General features: G+C 38.9%; 1 protein-coding gene across 1 annotated transcript; it reads left to right on the forward strand.

Moving 5' to 3' along the window:
* Window positions 1-661: 661 nt before the first annotated feature.
* ticrr (TOPBP1 interacting checkpoint and replication regulator) lies at window positions 662-21994 on the forward strand. The gene is made up of 21 exons (XM_011475797.3): window positions 662-1751; window positions 2190-2415; window positions 3422-3642; window positions 4367-4592; window positions 5257-5392; window positions 5915-6042; window positions 6241-6444; window positions 6557-6702; window positions 7543-7643; window positions 7794-7887; window positions 8824-8906; window positions 9110-9340; window positions 9534-9621; window positions 9788-9851; window positions 11330-11461; window positions 11540-11630; window positions 11725-11783; window positions 12313-12584; window positions 17492-19574; window positions 20654-20785; window positions 21396-21994. The coding sequence occupies exons 1-21, from the start codon at window positions 1089-1091 to the stop codon at window positions 21509-21511; spliced, it is 5496 nt and encodes a 1831-aa protein (XP_011474099.1). The 5' UTR covers window positions 662-1088; the 3' UTR covers window positions 21512-21994.
* Window positions 21995-22819: the final 825 nt, after the last annotated feature.

Consider the following 22819-nt stretch of genomic DNA (forward strand, 5'->3'; position numbering starts at 1 on the left):
TTTGTGAACTATCTAAGAAGAAGCACACATTTAACTTTAAAATTCTTAAACTTGTACTTTAGTTGAATATCATAAATATAATTATAAGAAAATGCCAAATAACCTAGATTTTGACAAAGATAGAATAGTGGCTCTCATTTAGCGCAAAAATAACAGAACAGAGATCATCAGAATTTAATGGAAAAGAATTGTCATTCACAGTTTTTACAGTAACTTTTCAAGTTCAAACCATGACCACTAACGTTTGAATTGTGGTCTAGGGGTCAAGAGTTTGAATCTTATTTTTCATATTGCTTTCTTTTTAGTTCTTTTTACTTACAAAAAACTTTATCAATTTTGCTTTAACGATTGTTTCCACGTATTGTTGTTTTAATATTGATAAACCATGATTTTCAGCAAGGTTGTCCTGGTTTTTGAAGACACTTAAAATTTAAAAGCAATTGCTGCCTGTCAGTCTTTTGGCTCCTCCTGTCGGCCTGTTGGCAAGTCATGTTTTGCACTTCCCATAACACAACTGTATTTGACTGAACGGGTATTCCTCCAATAAAAACACTCACGCAAGTTTTGTAGGCGTGGCACAAGTTTTGTTTTGACCAATCACTTTCGCACAGCTCAAGAATGTGACCAATCATAGACTCGGGTTGTACCACAGTTCAAGAGGCGCCAACGGTTGAGGGAGACATTAAGGAGAAAATGGCGTTCGTGGTGTTTTGGTCTTGGGGTAATGTTGCCTGACTATTTAAACAATTTTAAGGACTCATGGGTTGTGTTGTTTTTTCGTTTTTAATCAGAAATCGTTTTAATTGTTTCGTTGATGAGTGTTAACTCTTTCTTAAGTGGATTTTTAAAATTTCAGCAACTTTAAAATATATCTAGCTAGCGTAATCTATTGCTGGCTAAATTTGGTTAGCTTGTGAAACATGTAGTAAATTGGCATGATGAACGGCGCCTGTCGCTACACATGCAGATAATGGGTGAATATTAAACTGTAAAAAAACAGCGCTCTTTTGCATACTTATCCTATGAGCCCCTTTCTTGGCATGTCCGTTAAGGCTCTGAGGCTATATTTTTAGACTGCTGTTTTCACGATGGCTTTACATAACATTGTTTTTCTTATCGATGTGGACTTAGAAGATCACGAGTCAGACAGTCAAGTTAATGTGAAGATCGACTTTATAAAAAGAGGAATACTGCACATTTTGCTGCATTTTGGATACAAACTTGGGCTGGAGAAGTTGCGTTGGGGATACAAGTTCTTTCAATCCAAGGCTAGCCGTCCTTCCAACACTTTATCAAGGGCTTCGGATTTTAAGGAGCTTCGACAAAAAACATTTGAGGACTTTGAACAAGACTTCGAAACGAGGATCGACTTGAAGGGCAAATTGTGTTCAACCCGCCAGAAGCCCTGTCAGTTGGTCCAAAACGCACTGAGAGAGACGCTCCTGGACTTCCAGTGGGACAGACCAGACATCACTTCTCCAACTAAACTGTCTCTGAGGCCCAGAAGGACGAGTCGTGGTGGGAAGCCCAACCTATCACATGAAGATGACATTTCTAACAGTGTGAAAAACTTTGTTTTTGTTGTCTCACAATGCCCAAATTCCTGGGCTCAATTTATGGATTATCTGTCTTTCAAAGACAAAGAACTATCATCGGATCCCACAGAGCACATTATTTCTAAGAGCCTTAAAGACATGTTGGTTCAGCAGCTAGTTATTCTTCATTGGATTGACACCAGATCCTATAATCAGGTGAGCAGATCTAATTAATATAAAGAAACCACTTTCCAAAAAAACATACGCAGTGGTAGATATCTTTTTGTCATTATAGTGTTTTTAGGAGTACATGAAGAATAGCCACTGACATTTGTATGTGTATAGTTGAAAAGTGCATATATTGTAACAGCTTGTCATATCCTGTGAAGTTTGATGTTTTTAACTCACATTTGAAAAAAGTAATTTCAAGCTAACAGAAGTCTGTTTGTAAAATATAATTCTTCTTTGGTCAAGTATTATTTAATGGCTTTTTGGGTAGTACAAATTTGTCTGTTTGATGGAACTGTGCATAAAGTAAAGCAACTAAAATTGCACCCCCCCCCCCCCCCAATATTCATAGTTTAATACATTTCTTATCTTTTATAAATATCAGAACAAAACATCGTTCTTATCTGGGCATTTTCCTTGTCTCAGGTTGTGAGCTGTGAGGACCACCTTGGCTCTGATGAGGTAGCTGGGGTCCTCTCTCAGGTGGGTGGCAGGATAATCCCTCTCGTTGCACTGTTGGATCTCTGCTGTCAACAAAAGTCAGACTCAAGACTGGCAAAAGATGCCTTTGGATTGAAGTCTAGTATTGGATACCTCCTGTCCTCTGAAAGTCTCTTCCAGCAAGCTCGTGGTGTTCTTCGATGGGATCAAGGTTTGTTGCAGAACATTTGTATGTTTACGTGCATTATTGCTTTGACTTTCTTATAGTCAAAGCAATTCTAAATCTAATGGAGTTCTTGTGGGCCTAACTGACAAAAATACCTCAGTAGATTTTTTAAATTATTATTGATGGGGATTATTAAGCAAAGTCATATATCAGTTGACAATAATAACCCATCACGGTTTCCAAATTCTCCCCCTACCCCTCTGGCTTCTCCCTACCCCTACATGTAGCCCTCCAAGTGGAGAGTTATGGAAAAAGAGTGTTCAAATTTGGACGTTACTACCACTCAGTGACATTATCAATAGTTGCCGGTAAGCTACATTAGCGCGCAGCTGCCAGCGCTCGGAAAATACATAAGAACATCAGTTTTGTAACTTTAAAAATTCATGCCAAAAAAAAAGGTTATACTTAGATTTACATGTTAACTTCTGTGCTCCAGAGCACACCCACGTGAAGAAATGTTTCTCTTCCGCGATGCGGATGGTAAATGGCATATACTTTTATAGCGCCTTTCTTCCTACAAGGACAAAGCGCTTTACAGTCACAGACCCGTTCACCCAGTCACACACACATTTACTCACACATTCACACACTGGTGGCCGCTCCGCTGCCAAACACAGGCGCCCGCCAACCACCAGAGGCAAAGTGGGGTTCAGTGTCTTGCCCAAGGACACTTCGACTCATGGGCGTGCAAGGCGGGAATCGACCCGCCTTGGCTATCCCTCCCCGCAGAGGGATAGCCAGCCCCAAGTCTCTATGCCTTACCCTAAAAAGAAAACAAGTTCGGAAACCACTGCAACTCCAAATGCCCCTACAATTGGAGTAATAGGAGGGAACCAGGGGGGTAGGCGAATAATTTACATTTGGCCTTTATATGAGCCAAGACAAACCATGGTTCATATGAGATGTACTTGTGTTAGGCATGTAAAATCAATTAATTGAACATAAGACCAAACTTGTCCCATCATAATTGTCTTATTTCTCACAAAACTAGGGAATATAGCACAGAGTTGTGCAGTCACAGTGGAGCCAGTGCTATGCAGGCAGAGAATTCCCCAGGAGCCTGTTGAAGTGTGTCTCAAAGCACTGGTGCCTTGCTGCGATGCTTCGTCCGTGACACAGATCTCCACAGAGTCATGGGTGCTTAAGGGCGACCAGGAAGCTGCTGCCTTCCTACAACTTCTAAGGGAACTGTCTTCTCTTGATTCTAACATGGTGAGAGTTATTGTGATTTGTGTTATAATTGTCATTAATAAACCAATATTTTTGGGGTTGTCTTGCAACCGACATATACAATTATAACTCTAAAAGCTGTATTTGGCCTAAAAATATATTTTTCCTCAATGATGCTCCCACTTATCTCCTGAAACCAATCACAGACTACTGATGCCTAATTTCAAAATCAGGATTTTCAGTAGCGTGGGTCTTTAAGGACCAGATAAAGTTATTTTCTTTTTTCAACAATAATTATGAAGGTGGTGTTGCAGTGGTTAGTGCTCTTGCCTCACAGCAAGAAGGCCCCTGGCTGGGGAACCTGAACCAACGGGGGACATTTCTTTTCTGTGTGGAGTTGGCATGTTGTGCCTGTGCATGCGTGCGTTTTCTCCGGGGACTCCGGCTTCCTTCCACCGTCCAAAAACATGCTTCATAGGTTAATTGGTCACTCTAAATTGTTCACAGGTGTGAATGTGAGTGTGCATGGGTGTGAGATTGTGGACCTGTGACAGGCTGCAACCTGTCCAGGGTGTCCCCCTGCCTTTGCCCACAAGTGGCCAGGATAGGCTCCGGCAGCCCTGTGACCCGAAAGGGAATAAACAGATTAGAAAATGAATGAACAAAACAGATGCCAATTGTAAAAACTTACATTAGAATTATTAGAATAAAATCGACTATCACTTATTACCTTAATCTAGGTTTCTTTCTTTCTTTCTTTTTTCAGCTTGCAGAGGTGAATGTCGGTGGACTGGTGTGTTCGGCTGTCCTTTCTCCTCTGTCACACTCGACAGCACTACTCACTGTTCTTCAGCCGGAAATCCCTCAGCAGAATCAGCTCCTGAAGACAAATGCTGAGGCACCTCAAACCACCACTGATCTGCCAGACGTAGTGAGCAGTGTTCTGGGAGTAGTTTATGACATCATGAACAACGATGAAGATGCTGTCAATGGTAGGAACACTGACATGCAGCTGCACATACAAGTCATAATTAATTGATATCACTACATAATATTCTACTACATGCACATTTATTCTTTTGAATTTATTTATTTTGGCAAACATGTTTTCAAGCTGTATTGAAGCCAAATGACTTCAACACAGCTTGCCCTGTGGTTGTATTCAGGTTACAGTGGTGTTGAGTGTTAACGAGGTTTGGCTCTAGCTGTAAAATGGGCAAATTTAGTTTGGTGGACATGATTTTATTTTTCTCTCAACTTTACCTCAATAAAGTTATGACAACACTATTTATTGTGTTAACAAACACTAATTTTAGTTAGTTGTCCACACAAGAAATCTTTCTTAAAGTTTTCAAAATCATTTGTCAATTCTCTTGGCTTAAGTCATTGTATTATTCATTGGTAAGATTTTGTACTTCATGAATATCAGCCATACATGTCACCTGTTTACTGAAAAACAGTAAGATCTGCTACAGAATTGAGTTGGGTTATTTTCAGCCTGAAATGCTCCCGTTTTTGTTTTTTTGGTCAGAATCCAGATGTCTACCAAGTCCTTTATTAGAAATGCATTATATGCTCATTTGCAGTCAATTTTAGCAAACAATTTTTGAATATTAGTGATAAATTGTCATTTGTGTACATTTAATTACTTCTCAGATAAAATACAAGATCCTCCGGTCCCTGAGTGGGCTCAGCAAGAAATAAGCCACCCACTGACAACAAGCTTGTTGGAGACCTGGTTCCCTCTGTCAGACTTGTCTGGAGTGAGCTCTCATTTAATGGAGTCTTTCAGGTACAAAAGCTGGATTTTAGTTTTCTGTTGTCCGTTTACTGTGAACTAGCTTTTGATTGCAGAGTCTGATGAAGAGCTGCTTTTCTCTTTCAATGCATCCCAAAGACAGACACCATTTATAATAAAAATGTGAACTCTGTTTGCTGAATGCAAGCATATCTAAAACTGGCATCACAACTTGTGGTATAACATGTTTTTTAAATCTCTTTACATGGATATTTTTGTAACAGGGGCAATAACTCATTAATGGCAATTTCATACAATTTACTTTACATTTTACTTTTCACAACACTGTTGAATGGCTTGTTTCTTGTCTTCCTCTTTTCTTTTTATTTACATGTAAGCTAAATACCAGTTGATAGCTCTTCATACAGGTTAAAAATACACATGTCCACAATATTAATAACATCAATTTTTACTGCTACTTTTATCAGTTTATAGAAATTTTCATTATCTTGATTCTTTGAAATTCTTTCGTTCTGTAAAGGAAACTCAAATTAAATTTGATTCCCATCATTATAGGTTGCTGAGTGCAGTGCCAGAGCAGAGTGAAGAAGAAGAGGCGTGTTTGCTTCAACAAGAGCTGATTGGTGGTCTTTCTGAACTGTATCAAGCATCTCAGGACCATGTTAATAAGAGAGGGAGGAAACGTAAGTGAACAACTCCATGTAACAATTCTGAGTATTTTTAAAAAAAAACGTTATACCTACATGTTGATGAACTTCTAAGCCATTTTTTATAGACTTTTAGGTTCTTATAAATTATTTTTGTTTACTTCCAACTTACTGTCTGACATCATTATAAAAAAAATGTTTGGAATTCGTTTCATTCTTGTTTTTCATCCCCAGGTGGCGCCCATTGCACACCGGTGAAACAGAAGATGAAGACGATGAGTCGTTCTTTGCAGATGCTGAATGTGGCTCGTCTGAATGTAAAAGCCCAGAAGAACCAGTCTGAGGAGGAGCAGATGGCTACTGAGAGCAGGACGGTAGACAAACCAGAGAAGAGACGGACAAGTGCTCGTGGAAAATCTGCAGGGCAGAGTTTTGTCAGTGAGTGCTGCTATTTTAACTTCAAATACACATAATTGTTCCATTACTGTAAAATATCACATTATGTTTTACTCATCCCTTAAAAAAACAAAATAAACGTGTACTTGTTTAGGTTTCAATGATGAGGCAGAGCTGCTGACTCACCTGAAGACGAGCTATGACAAGACTGTGGCAGAGAAAGACTCATCTCTGCTGAAAGTTGTTCAACAGCTAGTAACCGCTGTGAAAGCTTTTCTTGAGGCAAAGTTGACTGGTCAGGTGAGACTTGGCGCATTTCATTCTAAACCTTTTTTAGGTAATCTTGAAGGGCCTATACCATGCTATTCTTAAGATTTTTATAGTAAACTATATCCATGTATATGAGAATATTTTACCTTTGGCACACAAAAGAACACTTTTTTAAATGAAATATTAGTTATTTTCCGGAGTTCTTTTCCAACCAGGAAGAAAGACGACTTGATCTCTGAAACACCGCCTTTCGCTCCGTGTAGGTGCCGACCATTTCATGACGTTGCCCTCGGCAGCGTGTCTCCCTCTCGCCCCCAAAAACAAACAACATCCAAACAATTGCAAAGATGGATGTGCAGATTGTGCATATAAAAGGAAAGCGTTTTTGCCGATCACCGCTAGCTCCGTGGAGAAAGTGGATGTTTGTGTTGGCCTGAGGGCGGGTAGTTCAGACTCTTCCTGGAAGGGGCTGTTCTTCACATTGCAACGTCTGAGAACCAACTGGTTTTCGTGAGTTTTGAGGGTCTGGTGCTCACAGTACAGGTTTTTAAAGGAATACTCGGAGATGCCGCTTTAGGGTTTCTTTTCTTGAGGAATGAACATTATAATACACTTAAGTAAAAAAACAAAAAAGATTTAGCAGGGTATAGGCCCTGTAATCTATAATTGTGGAAAACCCTGTATGTGATCATCTGTTGTTAAATTCAAGATCATTCTTGGATAACTTGATTGGTGAAATGTTGAGTCTACTGGGTGATTAAAAACTATTGTGGTGCCTGAAACATCAGATTTGATAGAGGCTGTTGGAAGTAAAGCTCAGTAAGACAGTATGGTGATTCTCTATAAATACATTTCTTTGTTTCTTTTTAGGGGCAAACCTCCTTGTTTATTCAGAATCATCTCCTAAAAACAAGCAAATCAATCAGACAGCTTTATGGAGCAGATGCTGACACTGATAGCAAAGTCAGAGAGTAAGTGTGTTTGATATTTTTGTCCACACCATCTTTTATTTTGTTTAAAAAAATCTTTTTTAAGTTTGTATTGTCTTTAAGAGTCATAATCTAAATCTGTATAAATACATCAGTGTAGTTCAGGTTTTGGTAACAGACCTTCTGATTTAGGTGCCAACTTCAAGTGATGCTGAGGCTGGAGCTGTGCAGTATGTTGGCTTCAGAGCCATCTGACTCACTGGATTCTGATCAGATGACTGAGGAGGTAGGTTATTTTGGAACTCCAGGAACACATGAAGAAGAAAAATACATGGCAGACGCTGATGTTTTTGCAGGGATTGCTTTTGACGCCTCTTAAATTAGAGCGCGTAGGGGGGCCTCCTTTCCACCTGGCTGGGTGGGTGGGCGGTCCTCCCCCACTCAGGCTGCGTGGGTCCCGTCACTGGGGACGCTCCTGGTCCGGGGGTCCCCTCCTCTCTCCTGGTCTGGCTGGGAAGGATTTGGTTCCCCTTATGATCACATGGTTCACTTTGGCAGCGTGCATGCATCTCCACCCCCCACTTGCACACTGCTCCCTGTCTGTTTTATCCCTCCTCCTAACCCACAGTGTATTGATGGACAGATATCTATCTCTTATCTTAGTGTCAGAATTTCACGTTTGGATGTATTATTTGCCTTTTTGCAGATCTAGAATAAATTTTTCACAGCTTAAAATAATAACCTATTGAAATTAGCAACTCTGCACTTGTATCCCCTCACTTTCTCTCCCCTTCCCTCTGTAGTTCCTTTTCTTCTACCCCCCCCCCCCCTCACATGCACACACGCACTTTCCCCCTCTCCCTCTCCTTTAATAAAAATACAATTTATATATACTTAAAACACAAAATGTAACAAACAAATAAAAGATTATTTAAAAAAAACAGAAAGGGGCTCATACAAATTTACACCCTGGCCATCCCAAGATTCATAACCCCTTTTTGAAATGGGAAAACCTGTCCAACACAAAAGGCCTTCAGCGCTCCTCCGTTTGCTCAGTTGTTGGACAGAACAAGTTAGAGAAAAAAAAAGAGAAGAAAATACCAGCATTTTGTGATATGCATTTGCTATGAAGCATTTAATATTAAATAAAATGGAGTTTGTCACATGGAATTTTTACATGGAAGTTTTATTGGTGTATATTAAAATTTTCTGTTTTTTATAGGCTGCTGAGATGCTTCGGGTTATCTCCCTGACAAAAGATCCGGTTTTCCTTTCAAGATTTCTGCTAGATGAAGTCATCCCTGGGTAAGCCTGTCGATATACTTGACGTTTTCTGATTGGCCATGACTTCAAACAATTTTTTTGGGGGAGTTTTGAAATTGCTTACAAAAATCTACTTACCAGATTGGGTTCATTTATTATTTCATTCTGTTAAAATGTAACGATAACGCTGATATTTATCGAAAAAATAATTTCAAAAGAACTAAAAACATTGTTTCTCTGCACAGGTATTTGAATTCAGTTCCCAGAGATCTTGCAAACATTTACCACAATTTGGGAACTCAGTTGCCTGAAGCTTTGATGGCTGTTTTGCCGGCTGACTTCTTCAGTGATGAATCCATCAACAAAGACAGCATCTCACCCTCTGTCTCCTCATCCAATATGTCAGCCTCCAACTTGGCGTCTAATGGTAACGATGGTCTGCAGGACCTCAGAGATCGCACAGTCAATAGGAAAAGGTAAGGCTGGCAGCAAGCCTGAAAGACATGTTTATAGATAATCAATTGAATTGTAAAATTTAAAACAATTATTTAAGTTAAAATAATATTGGCTCTTCTGTATGTCAAAGTCAACTTTAGTGGGTTTATTTATGCTTAGACATATTTTGTAAAGTCAGTCTAAAAAACGCTGAAAAATCATTTTTCTAATTAGAAGTGGGATGTTGACCCGTCATCGGAGTATGACCGAATCATCACAGAGTTTTCGTCAAGTGGAGATTCCCAAGAAGACTTCAAAAGCAGTGAGAAAACTGAAAAATTAGATCACTTCTCATAAGTATATAGTTACACAAAACACGGATTCTGTTGAATGCATGTTTGTAGAAGAAGTTTAGAGACCAGCTTCAGTTTGTCAGCTGACGTGGTTGTGCGACTAATTAACAAGCTTTACCTGATTACTTCTGTTAGCCCAAACCTGGCCGTGTTGCTTCAGAGAAACCTCCTGTGGAAGCTCAGAAACAAGAAACCAAAGGTATGTGCATAAAAAAATACAGATGAAATTCTGTTGTTGACTGGTAATGATGTTGTTTTACTATCAAGGATTTTAAAGCAGCAAAATACTTTGATTTTATTCTCAAATGTCAGGTCCTCTGAGGTACTGCAAAATTGACGGTAATCTGGTGAAATTTTGTGGGATAATTTTGTCAAAGCTCAGAAACAAGTATAGAGAGCAAAAAATTGCTTCTCTTAAGAAATTTGTAATTACAGTAAAATTCGATTGTGTATTTAGGTTGTGTATTAGTTGCTGTAAACTTAATTTTTGCCTTTCATAGCAAGGTTTTGTGCAAAGTTTCCCTGATCTACAGCCAATGGCTGTTTCATAGGAAAGAGGGGAGAGACTGACTTATACAGATTGGCAAGGCAGAGAGACAAAGATGGGAAGGACATGCAGCAGGTTGGGGTGATGAAGGATAGGGATGGTAATGTATTGAAAGGTGTCACTACAGTAGTGTAATGGAAAGTAGGAAAGAATACTTTGAAGAGTTGACAAATGAAGAAAATAACAAAGATAAAATAATAGAAGAGGGGACTGTTGTGGAGCAGGAAGTAACAAAGATTATTAAGAGTGAAGTGAAGGGGACATTCAAGAGGATGAAAAGTGAAAAAAGTACTACATATGCAATATTTGCTTTAAAGATGTTGATAGAGAAGGTCAGAGAGAGCTATACTGTCTTTGTACATGTGGAGAAAACCAGAGAGGAAGTATGTTAAAGCAGTGCAGGACATGTTGTAACCCTTGTGCTATCCTAGGCACTTTAACGTTGGGAGTTGGGTCATCTAGACCCACTAGACAGTGCTCTGAACCTTTTTTCTTCAATGATTTGTGATCTTCACTGGTGTCCATGGATTCCATGAAATCTTTCCACCTTTATCCACCTTTGTCATGGTAGGGAGAACACGTCAAAGTAAGGGTGGGGTCATCTAAGATAGCACAAGGGTTAAGGCTGTAAGAAAGCGGTGAGGTGTGCTGTAGGGGTGACAGAGGAGTTCAAGGTAGATGTGAGGTTACATCATGCATCAGCTCTGAACCTCTTCCTGTTTACAAAGGTGGACAGGCTGACAGATGAGGGTAGACAGGAATCACCATGGACTATGAAGTTTGCAGACGATATGGTGATTTGTAGCGAGAGCAGGGAACATGTGGAGGATAAGCTAAAGAGGTGGAGGTTTGCTCTGGAAAGCATAGGAATGAAAGTTAGCCTCAGCAAGATGGAGTACATGTGTGGGAATGAGAGGGTCCCAAGTGTAAGAGTGAGGTTACACGAAGAAGAGGTAAAGAAGGTGGAGGATTTGAAGTATCTAGGGTCAACACTCCAGAGTAATGGAGAGTGTGGAAAATCCTCAAATTCTAACTCTCAACTGCATTTGATTGTTTTAAAGTAACAAAATGACAGTTATTATTGCAATGTTTCATAATACACAATTTTTGTGGATTTATTTACTCCACAGAAGTGACCAAAGTTAGAAGAAATCTTTTCAACCAAGAAGATGTTACCCAGCCAAAAAAATCCAAATTGTCCCGAAGCCAGTCTGTGTCTGTAGTGGAAGGACTGAAACGCAAGCGGCCTGATGACACTGAAGGTAGAAACCTTCTTGTAAAGGGGAGTGAAAGATGGTGCTTTAATTACTCTTTGAGACATGTAAATGTAATTATTTCAGAGAGACACAAGCTTCTTACAAAGAAGGTTTGTGACACTCCCGTCCACAAGCAGGTGTCAAGTCGGCTTCTCCATCGACAGAAAATTGGAAGGTTGGTTTAAAAACAATTAAATGCAAGAAATATTTTTACATTTTGTTAATGGGATATAAAAATATTTACCATAATTATTTTATTATTCTTATAGGAGATCTGACCTCTCTGAAGATTTTATTGTGGAAGAATCTCCTGTGAAACCAGCAGAAGGTATTTAATATCCCAGTTTTTGCTTTTACCATACGCAGTGTATCCATTTATGTATGATTTACTTAATCTATGTCTGTTTTAGGATTTATTTTACTATTTAAAAAAAAAAGCCTGCTGAAAGAGGGGTGCTATATATTGTAGGGTTTTTTCTATTGTCGATAGAATCAAATAGGAACATAATCAATGAATTGTTCTGTATAATAATAATCTGCCATTGTTACAAAAAAAATGAATAACTTGTAAAAAAAAACAAAAGCTCTTAATAAATGAAAACAAATTGGGTTTTAAAAATAAAAATTTGAATTTACATCATTTCTAGTTTAATTTTCTTAAGATATCAAAAAAGTTCTATTGTGAAGTTTTTTAAATTTATGGATAAATGTTTATTTTATTTTGTTTTTTTCAATTGCAGCTTTTGCACACACATCATTTCACTGTATATTAACATTTCATCCTAAAAACAAAGAATTTTATTTTATTTTTATGAATATCAAAACGACACAATTTGTTTGTGTTTTGCTGCTGTCAGAGCTCAGACGGAGTCCAAGGATACAGACGTTTTCTAGAAGACACTCCAGCACTTTCTACTCATCTTCTCAGTCTCGCTCTCGTAACCTGGACAGAGCTCTTTCATCATCGCAGCTTTGCCTCAGTGACGCCAAAGCCTGTGAGGTTAACGTAAAAACAGTCAAGTCTCCACTGCGACTTCTCTTTGGAGCTGCTGAATCTCCTGGCCGTGACCAGCATGTAGCAACCAGAACCACCAGGTCTCGACTTTCCACAGGCTCCAGTGTTTTTGAGGTAAATATTTCATGTAAACATTAAGGAATGCAGAGAAATGTTTAGTGAATTTCTAATTTGGAAAAAAATACACTGCTCACAATAAGTTAGGGATATTATTATTTAGATTAGTGCTTTTCCTATTTGGTTTGAATATTAATGAAATGTGTCAATGTTTTGATATTACTAATGATGAACGAGAAGAAACAACATTTACATTAATTTGATACTTATTACACCATAAATTAATAGAATAATATAATAGCCCCAAATAATAATAATCAACCATGTCAATACAAGGGTTGAGATTCACCAATAATTTCCATAATCGGTTTGATTCGATTCATGATTCTTTCGATCCACTTGATTCAACTCAATATTGAATTTACACTGTTTACACATTTGGACATATTTGTGTAGACATACATTAATAATCTACGGTTTGTTTTATAGATATTCATATTTATCTGATACAGTTCCCACAGTGTAACATGTATTGGTGAAATAATACACCAATGAGATTGTTAACACTGTACAGTGTTTCATAGTATCTCAAACAGAGAAGCTCCAACAAAAATGTGCAGATCATTAACATCGTAAAGGCTCTAAACTAGCTCATATTACAGAAATAAATGTTCTCCTGGGGGGCGTTTCAGTTTGGCTTCTAGGTGGCACTAAAGCATTACATTTTATTCCAGATGATTTGTGCAGAAATTGTGCTTTAGACCACAAATGGCTACTTAAAAAACAAAGTTTCCTTAAAAGAGTTTGGCAAATTCATGCCTGTGCGGACATAAAGCTGTTCATCTAGTCAACAATGTACGGTAAACCCTTGTTTATCGCGGGGGTTACGTTCCAAAAAGAACCCGTGATAGGCAAAATCCGTGAAGTAGAATCTTCTGTTTTTTTAACAAGTATTATACAATTAAAAAGTCTATTATACATTGAAAAGAAAGAACAAACCATTTTACAGGCTCAAGCATTTGTTTCACAAATAAAAGTACTTTGGAAAAGTTTTTTAACAAATAACTTCTGTACTGTACTGTCAAATAATAATTTTAATCATCAATGTGAACAGAAGGCTTCAAATTGCAGAGATTAGCCCCGCCCACCGCGACCCGAGAGTAATTGGATTAAACGGGAGAAAATGTAAAATGATTATGAATAAAATACAAAGTACAGTGGGACAAATAGTGACTCGGGTTTATTTCACTGCTCTACAGACTGAGCCGCTGCATCCTGACTCCGCTCTGCAGTGTTTTCTTCTGTTGAAGCCCGCGGTGCAGCTGTGTTTGTTTGGGGGGAAAGAGCATAGTGATAGGCAGTTGTTGTCACTCTTTTTTCTTTGGGTTTTAGAGAAACTGGAAATTGCAAGAGAATTTGCATGTACGTGTTGTAAATTTGGCAAGCTGATTTACGTACCTTTACATATTAAACTGCAACATTATTGACGCACAGGTAGAGAAGAAGTGGAGTGACTTTTTAGCCAATCAGAATGCAGAACATAATGCACGATGCAAATCCGTGAAGTAGCGAAACCGTGAAAAGTAAACCGTGTTATAGCAAGGGATCACTGTACGTTTAGGTTGACCAAGCGTTAGCATTAGCCGTCCTATTAGAAATTCCATTATATGTTAGTATCATATGTTAGTATAATATGTTAGTGGACTTTAGCTTTACTGCTGTTATGTGTCAGGTCATCGGAAAAGGAAAAGCATAAAAGATTGATCTCTACTTTTATGGATCGATTATTGATCTATTAAGCTTTGATCGATTCAGATCGATTACAGTAATAGCCGGGTTGATTAACAAGCCGCACCTTCCCAATTTAATGAGGATTAACCACTTTTTACTCACACAAGCCGCACTTGTATACAAGCCGCATGTTGTGGCTATTCATTTGGCAGTGTCACTGAGACCACAGTAGTCTCAGAGAGGGAGGAGTAACCAGTAGTTTATGCTATTTATTTGAACACACCCATATCTGCCAAACAGCATGGACCTCACTTCAGCTCACAGGTGGACTTACGGTGTGGAAATTCACACTCAGATTCCCCACTTCCCATGGGTCTTAGGGGTTTAAGGCGGGGCTAACCCCCAGTTCGACAAACTGTGTTGTAGATTGAGGATGTATATGTGCTGAAACTGCATGCGTGTTTAAGAAAGACCAGGGAGCTGCAGCAGAGCAGCTCTCCCCTCCTTCAGGCAGTAACACGGCAGCAATGTGGAAATAACAGGGCTGGTTAAAAAAACATACCAGTAAAAGAGAGCAGCAGTGAGTTATAAGTGCGCGCGGCACGCGCCTATGCGCACTCTACGCAGCTCTCCACAACAGTGAAGGAAACTTCTGGCACGCAACAGACCGGCTTTTCCAAACCCGTTGGTGATGGTGGATTTTTTACACTGCTTTTAACGATTGCTTTTAACTTGAAAACTGCGTCATTTTGTAGTGGCAGTCACATGCACGTTGGGTATAATGGTACCAAAGGATTGTGGGATGCGGCTGGGCATGGGTGTTTATTTTATTGGACCATGACTGAACCCTCCTGTTATGTTCCGGGTCAAATTGACCCGTTTTAAAGTTTGAACATCTAGAAAAAATAGTTTAAATTATTTTCTCAGCATGAAACTTCTTCTGCTTGCCTTAATTAGCGTAATCAACAGATATTATGAAAATGGTTCATCTCACATATATGCAACCCCCCCCCCCCCCTGCATGTTATATAACATAGATGATGTTCGGGTCAATTTGACCCGGCAGTCAAAATGGAGGTACAAGGATGTCTTATTATAAGTAGTATTGCTTTCTTTGCAGCTGTGAGACATATTTAAACCCAATCACACACATAGACACACACACACACAAACGCACACACACAGGTGCATAGTTGTTATGACTTTTGACAGGAACCATCTATGTTCTCGTACGAAAACTCAACCCAGATTCAGTGGACACTCCACAGGGGAGGGCCTAAACATATAAAAGATTCTCTGCATGGGAGTCCTTCCAACATTACACAGGCAGACCTTTACAAAATGAGCAGCAGAAGCAGAAAGATGACAATCCAGGAGGCTCTGGAAGGCATCACTGATCATGTTCAGAAGAAGACTATCTTGAGCTAAATTCTGATTCTAATGATTCTGATTTTGAAACGGATGAAGGAATTGCTATTCCTGTTCCTCCAAGCAAGACATTCATGTCAAAGAATGGTGAAATATATTGGCCTTCATCCTCAAATATGTGTCAGACAAACCTGTCTTCAGAAAACATAAAAAAGACAGTGCCAGGGCCCACCAGGATGGCAGTGACTCATGTGACTGTCAATTCAATTCAACTCAATCTAATTCAATTCAATTCCGTTCCATTTTATTTGTACAGCCCAAATTCACAACAACTGTCATCTCAATGGGCTTTGTATTGGTAATTGAAAAAGTAAAACATAAAATAAAAAGGATCATGAATACATAGAATTCAATAGGAAAAAACTAAATTGAACTAACTAAGAAAACTAAACTAAACTGTCATCCCTGCCCTTAGACCCCCCTTCGCGGTAAGGAAAAACTCCTAATAAAAAAAATGGATTCCGGAAAAAAATAAGAAACCTCAGGGGTGTCCACATGAAGGAGGGATCCTCCCCCAGGACGGACAGGCGATTTACCAGAACTCATAGAGAAGAATTAATTTATCAAACCCTACAACTACATATTTAAAGTCCAGCAGACGAGCTTCATCCAGATGGAGTTGGGGGGACGGCTGGGGGCGCGAGACGAGCCGGAGACAGGATCCAGGTCAAGACAAGTGTGACCTGTGCGAAATGTGCAAAATTAATTTGCACAAAGCACAGTGTGATGACTTGTCACTCTTGTGCTGTGTAGATGTACACACACACAACTTCATATTGCAATTGCTTGTCTGCTGTATTGTGATTTTGTTTTTTTCTAGTTCACAGTGCATGTATGTAAAACAAAATTTCAAGATTATGTTTCAATGTTATGTAAAACTATTGTATTTTATATGTTAGTCTTTTAAAAGTAATACAGTAGTGAAAAATTCAAAAAAAGTTTGAACATGTATATTTTTAAGAAAAACTAGTGAATTATCAAATAATTGAACCACTTCCTGTTAGTGGTAAAAAAAAACATTATTTTAACTAAGTTTTTGAAAGAATAATTGGTAATGGAGTTAGTGATGATATATTCACACTGCTTGTTAGGATTTTCTAGTTTCAGACATTTTTTAATTAATAAAACATGCACCGGGTCAAATTGACCCGGGAACATCATATCCGTTCCTCACAAATGAACATAACAGGAGGGTTAAGTGTCTAACAACTGAAGTGAGGTCCATGCTGTTTGGCTGCTTGTGTGTGTGTCAAAACAATCACGCTTGTTGCTAGACTTAGAATTATGCAGGCAGTCTCCCCTCTGAGGCTCCCGGAGCGCACCTGGCGGCATTAAATGAAGGCATAAATTAGCCGCATCATTGAATAAGCCGCAGGGTCGAAAGTTGGTGACAAAAGTAGCGGCTTATAGTCCAGAAAATACAGTAATTGATTTTATCATCCCAGCCCTAGTCAATAGCAGGAATTTCCACTATTTTCTGCAATGATAGCTTGACAGCCACGTCTCATCCTACTCGTAGGCTCATGATGTTGTTCCGAGGCAATGCATTCCACTGTTTCATATGTGCTACATGTGGTTATGCCAGGTCACTTGGGGATGGGGTACCATCATCCATTCTTTGCTTCAACTGGTTTCAGAAAAGCTCTATGGTGTTCAGGTCAGGGGACATTGCTGGACATACCATATGAGGCACTCCTACTTCCTAAAGTCACACTATCCCTTACTTATTCTGATTAGTGTATTCATTTTAGTTAAGTTAAATTATGTTTGGAAGACTAATGCATTTTTGTTTATTTTTATTTTAGAGTCCAAACAAAACTCCAACCAAGTCACCAAACAGATCTGGAGCAGCTGTTATCGATTGTTATGCTCTCGGGACTCCTTGTACTCCAAAAACCCCTGAAAGGAGACTTTCAACCAGGATGCATACATCTTCAGGTGCAGAGACTCCAGCAGAAGGCTCCTCTGGTCTTGCTATGACATTGAGGAACAGTCCTTTCAGATCTCCAGCTGAAACACCTCTAGATGTAGATACGCCTTTAAAGCAGAGCCCCATGAAAAGCCCTTTGAAAAGTATCCTCAAGACTCCAGTAAAAAGTGATGACTACTCCTCTTCAATGTGTTTGCGCAGAAATCAGGTTTTCAGGACTCCTAAGAAAAGTGTCACCTGGTCTCCTTCTCCTCAAAAACTGAAAAAATGTGAAAATGTTTCATCCTTCAAAGTACCAGAGTCGCCTAAAACTTCAGCTCCCAGTTGTTTTGGAATACTGAAAACACCCAGCAAGCTCAGCAGTCCTGTCCAAAGCTTAAACACTACAAGAGACATTTTTACAACCCCAACAAAAATCTGTCAAGTTAAACTAGTGAGGATGCCTGATGAGGCTTTTTTGACCCCAGAGAAAACTTCAACATTACTTGAAAAGCCTGGCAGGACTGAAACACCCAAGAAAGACGACAATTTTAATCCTCTTGAAATGTCTCCTCCTCTGTCAACCTCGCCCTTAGACCAACGTCAATCACCTCATTCTAGAGATAGCAATCCTACCAAGACCCCCAGTCCTGGACGACAGATGATTACTCGATCAGGGCAAACTCCTGGAAAACATTCCTCAAGAATTTTTCCATTGAAGTCACCACAAAAAGATGCCGATACTTCAGAGGGTTCACTGTCTTTACTCAAGAAGAAAATGGAATCACTTCAATTTAGAAGAAAATCTATGCACAATTTAAAACCAGAGCCTGTTGAGAACTTTGTGGAAGAGAACATCAACTTGGGTTTACAAGAAGAAGCCTCTCATTCGTCTGAGACGGACTCCAGTTTCCACACAGACTCTCAGGAAAACAATTCTTCTCAAGGAAACTCTGCAACAACCAGCAGTGATAGTTTGGATATTATTGATGCTGCAGTTGTAAAGTCTCAATTTAATGGAGGACTCAAGATGAACATTAGTTTTTCAAGAAAGCCTTCGGTGTCAGAAGACTGTCTTTCAAAATTAAAATCCCCTAAACATAGAGTTGCACTCGCTGGGACACCAAGCAGGAGCTATGGCTTTAGACAAACTCCAGACCGCCAACAGAGAGAGGCTGCTGCTCGTTTAGGTTACAGTAATGAATTCCCTCGATTCTCCACCCCTAGAGGTCCCAGAAGACTCGCGCAGCAAAAGGGAAGTCCTCTTACCTATCAAGTAGAACTGGAAATGCAAACATCGGGCCTCCCTAAGCTTAAAATAAAGCGCACTGACTTTTCATCAGATGGAAGTCCACCTGTAGGGACTCGGAGCCCTTTTGGAGGTTCAAAACCTTACTTTGAAAGCCCCTTGGCTCTATTAACTAAGCACAAAGATCCTGGTTGTGTCTCGCCAACTGTCTGTGCTCACGCCACGCCAGCCAAGACTACACCATTGAAAGGTGTAGGTGTGCAGACGTACATCTGTCAGTCTTACACCCCGACCCGCCTCCCTGCAGTTGCAATGTCCCCAGTAGCAGTTGCAGACGTGATTCCCCTTACTCCTTCACCTCAGTGTGTGGGAAAAGTCACTACAGACAATCTGAACAGCTGGCCCCGCAGGAAGAGACCCAACATCGTAACCACTGGAGGTAAAGATCGACCGCTGAAGGTTGACCCTCAGCTGGAGGAGTTGCTGGAAGAGGCCGAACTTGGCGTTGGGAGGTTGCAGGACATTGAGGACAATGATGAACCTTCTGACAATAATGCAGATAAAATGGTACCGTCTTCCAAACCAATGGTCTCATGTGGAGCTGCTACATCTCCCGTTTCACCACAGGAGAATTTGTACTGGACAGAAAAACTGGCAGAGCAGACTGGCTCCAACCCTCAGGGGATGGATTCTGTCTTCTGGTCCCATGAAAATGGAGATTCTAAAACAAGTGAGTCTAACATTTATTATCACAATGGTTAAAGTTTTAGATGGGTCAAAGAAGCAAACACAAAAGAGTGGCTTAGACTAAATCACGTTACTGATGTGTGGTGATGATCTAAAAATTATTCAGGCATGTAATTTAAAAAAAAAGTAGTCTGATTTTTTTTTAATTTGGTAAAAATGTCTTGTGTTTTTGTTTTTTGATTTACATATTCTTGTGGCATTTTCCCATGATGGAGGACATATGTAAAAAAAATGAATTCTTTTTTCGCCATTTTGGGTGCACCAGTAATGTTAGGTTGGTGGTGTGAGGGGCTGTATGCTAGCGGGAAAGTTTGTCAACAGAGAGCTCTCAGAAATGGGGAGGGGAGGGGTGATTGCTCTGTGCCAACAGTCTCACCAGCGACTTGGGGGCAACTTTCTAATGAACTACTGTTGCTATGCAGACACTGTCCTTAAAAAACACACACATTTGGTACTGTGAAGCTGCAACAACCCTTATCATAATCAAAAGACCACTGAAAGATCTCAACTTTAAAGGGCTTGTGTCATACAATTCTTAAACCTTTCAGAGTAAACTATATCCAGACATAATATATTACCTGTGGCACACTAAAGAACAAATTTTAATGTAATATTAGTTATTTTTGCAGCTCATTTTCCTATCCAGAAGCATGACTCGATCTCTGAGGGACCGCCTTTCTCTCCGTGTGGGTGTCGCCCATTACTTAACATTAATGTAGAGCCGGCCTCAGCAGCGTGTCGCCCACAAAAACAAACAACATCCAAACTTTTGCAAAGATGGACGAGCATATTGTGCATATAAAAGGAAAAAAGGAGGGCTCTGAAATGCATTGATGGAGTGAAATAAAGTTTGTGTTTTTTTTCTGTGAGGAATTAACATTATAATATAGTTTAAAGCTCAAAAAGTTTATTTTGCATGATAGTGAAATTGTTCAAAGATGGGGAAGTGTTTTAGGATTTACTATCTAATTATGTTTTATTCAATCATTGAATAAAGAAAAATATGACCTTCATCTTAAGGTCCAGTTTTTGCAGTTCATTTGTCTTTATTCTGTATTTCAGCGATAGAGACTCCTCCCAGTTCAAAGAAGATGAAGCCAGTGACAGCCAGTGGTATTTTGGCCCTCACTCAGTCCCCGCTCCTGTTTAAGAGCAGACCAGGCTCCAGTCATCCGAAGAGATCCAACTATAAACGTAAGTGATGCTTGGACACCAATCTGCCCTCAGAATACAAGCAAACTGTGGATTTCCTCAGCTTCTACTAACAATACACTGAAGCAAAACATCCTCCTTCCCTGATTGGTCACCGTTCAACTGGTTTAACTTTCAACCCACGTTCAATAGACGCATATTTTGTACGTAAAGTGCGAAAAACTGACCTAAAACTTGTGGACCTACTCGTAAACGCAAGAGTTTTGAACGTGGAAGCCCAAAACGGGCATTTACACTTGTTTGCATAGTCTTTTCTTTGGAAGTAGTCACTTGAACCTTGATGTTGATGTAAATGTCGTATAAAGTCTGTTTAGGCTGGAAAGAAATAAAAGTATTTGCACAAAAATTTGAGATGATGAACTTGAAAATGTTAGTTTCTAACACAAAAGCTGTTATGACATTACTTTTTGTCTTTGTGCTGTATGGTGAGTCACAACATCTACCTTTTGAAAGGTATAAGGAAAATGTAAAAGGTCTAACAAAATCTTTTTTTTCTAAAGGTGTGTTGTTTTCCTCTTATCTGGACTTTGGTACCATAAACAGGTGAAGTTTTGATATCCATCTCTAAGGATTCTGCTTTATTGTTTTACAGAAGAAGCGGCTTCAGAGAACGCTGAAACAGATGCAGTGGACCTCTTTGACTCCAATCCGCCAGACAGACACTCAAGAACAGGAAAGACCTACAGTAGAAAGAGACTCATTCATTGAACCCCTTCCCCGACAAAAATAAAATAAAAAAGCAAAGGGGAGGCATGCAGAGCGAATAGACAGAATTTTAATCTTTATGGTACTGTGAAGCTGCGAGCCGTTTGACGGCATTTCTAAAAGATTTCTTTCAATTATCACTTCAAAGAGTTTTTGTTTCCTTCAATCTGCTTCACTAACGTTTTCACATTTTCTGTTACAATATTGATTTTTCTTTTAGTTCCCAATAATTTTATTGTTGACAGTTTTTTATCAAATTTTGTTCTTAAATGGCCTTTAGTATTACATATTTATTTCATTTTGTTGCTGTTATTATTTATTTCTCTTGACTCGTATAAATTTTAACATTGGATATATGTTGTTTTGACCTTTTTCTGCTTTGTTTCAAAGAGTAATAAAAAACAATCATCTGTGGTATATGTCGGTTTTAATGGTTTGTGAGGATGCGATTCATCATAATGTAAATAAATATTCCTTTCTAACTTGTTTGAATTGTATTTGTCATGTTACAAAAGAAGTTGATCAAAGCAATAACTGACTTTTGAGCAAAAGTGATCAGTGCTTCAGACATCTCAAATATACATTTTCTACAATATTACACATTTGTGAATACTTAGTATCCCACAAAATGCTTTATCTCTTTGATGGTTCCTTTATTCTGGTTCAGAAAAAATGTTGTGAAAAAGGGCTCTTTTGAAGTTAGTTTTCAGTCAAAGACAATTGTCAGTTATTGGGGCAAAATATCTTCAAACTAAAAAAACAAAGTCCAGATTTACCCTCTTTTTTAAAATCAAATAATACAAATTAACCATTGAACTAGTTTAGCATTGTGTTTTCGTATCTTTTTAATTTATTTTTTGGACAAATAGACTTGCAGTCAAATGCTTTCAGTTTGAAGTTCATATCCAAATCTCTTACACTGTAGTACTTGAGGTAATTTTTAAAAACCAGATCTACTTTGATAAGTTTGATTTAAATTTTTAAGGGTTTTTATGCTGCTTTATAGATGATGCAGTTTGAAAAAAAAATCAGTTTTCACCTTGACTTGTTTTAAATGCAACCTATATTCTTAGAAGGTGAAGCCTGCTGCAATGTAAGTTAAATTCATCTTAAACCGATGTACTTTGTCAAAAAGAAAACAATAAATTGTAAGACAGAACTCAAGTTTTCAAATATTCATCACAACTTCAACCTATTTGAAATGTTATTTTACAAAGAACCTTCTTGATTTAAAGGCTGCAAATTTTTTATGCAAACCTTTTAACTAAAGTTTTCTTCCAGAGTTTAACATCTGCACAGAGACACCAGAAT

This window comes from Oryzias latipes, chromosome 6 (assembly GCF_002234675.1).
Source record: "Oryzias latipes chromosome 6, ASM223467v1".
Taxonomy (NCBI): domain Eukaryota; kingdom Metazoa; phylum Chordata; class Actinopteri; order Beloniformes; family Adrianichthyidae; genus Oryzias; species Oryzias latipes.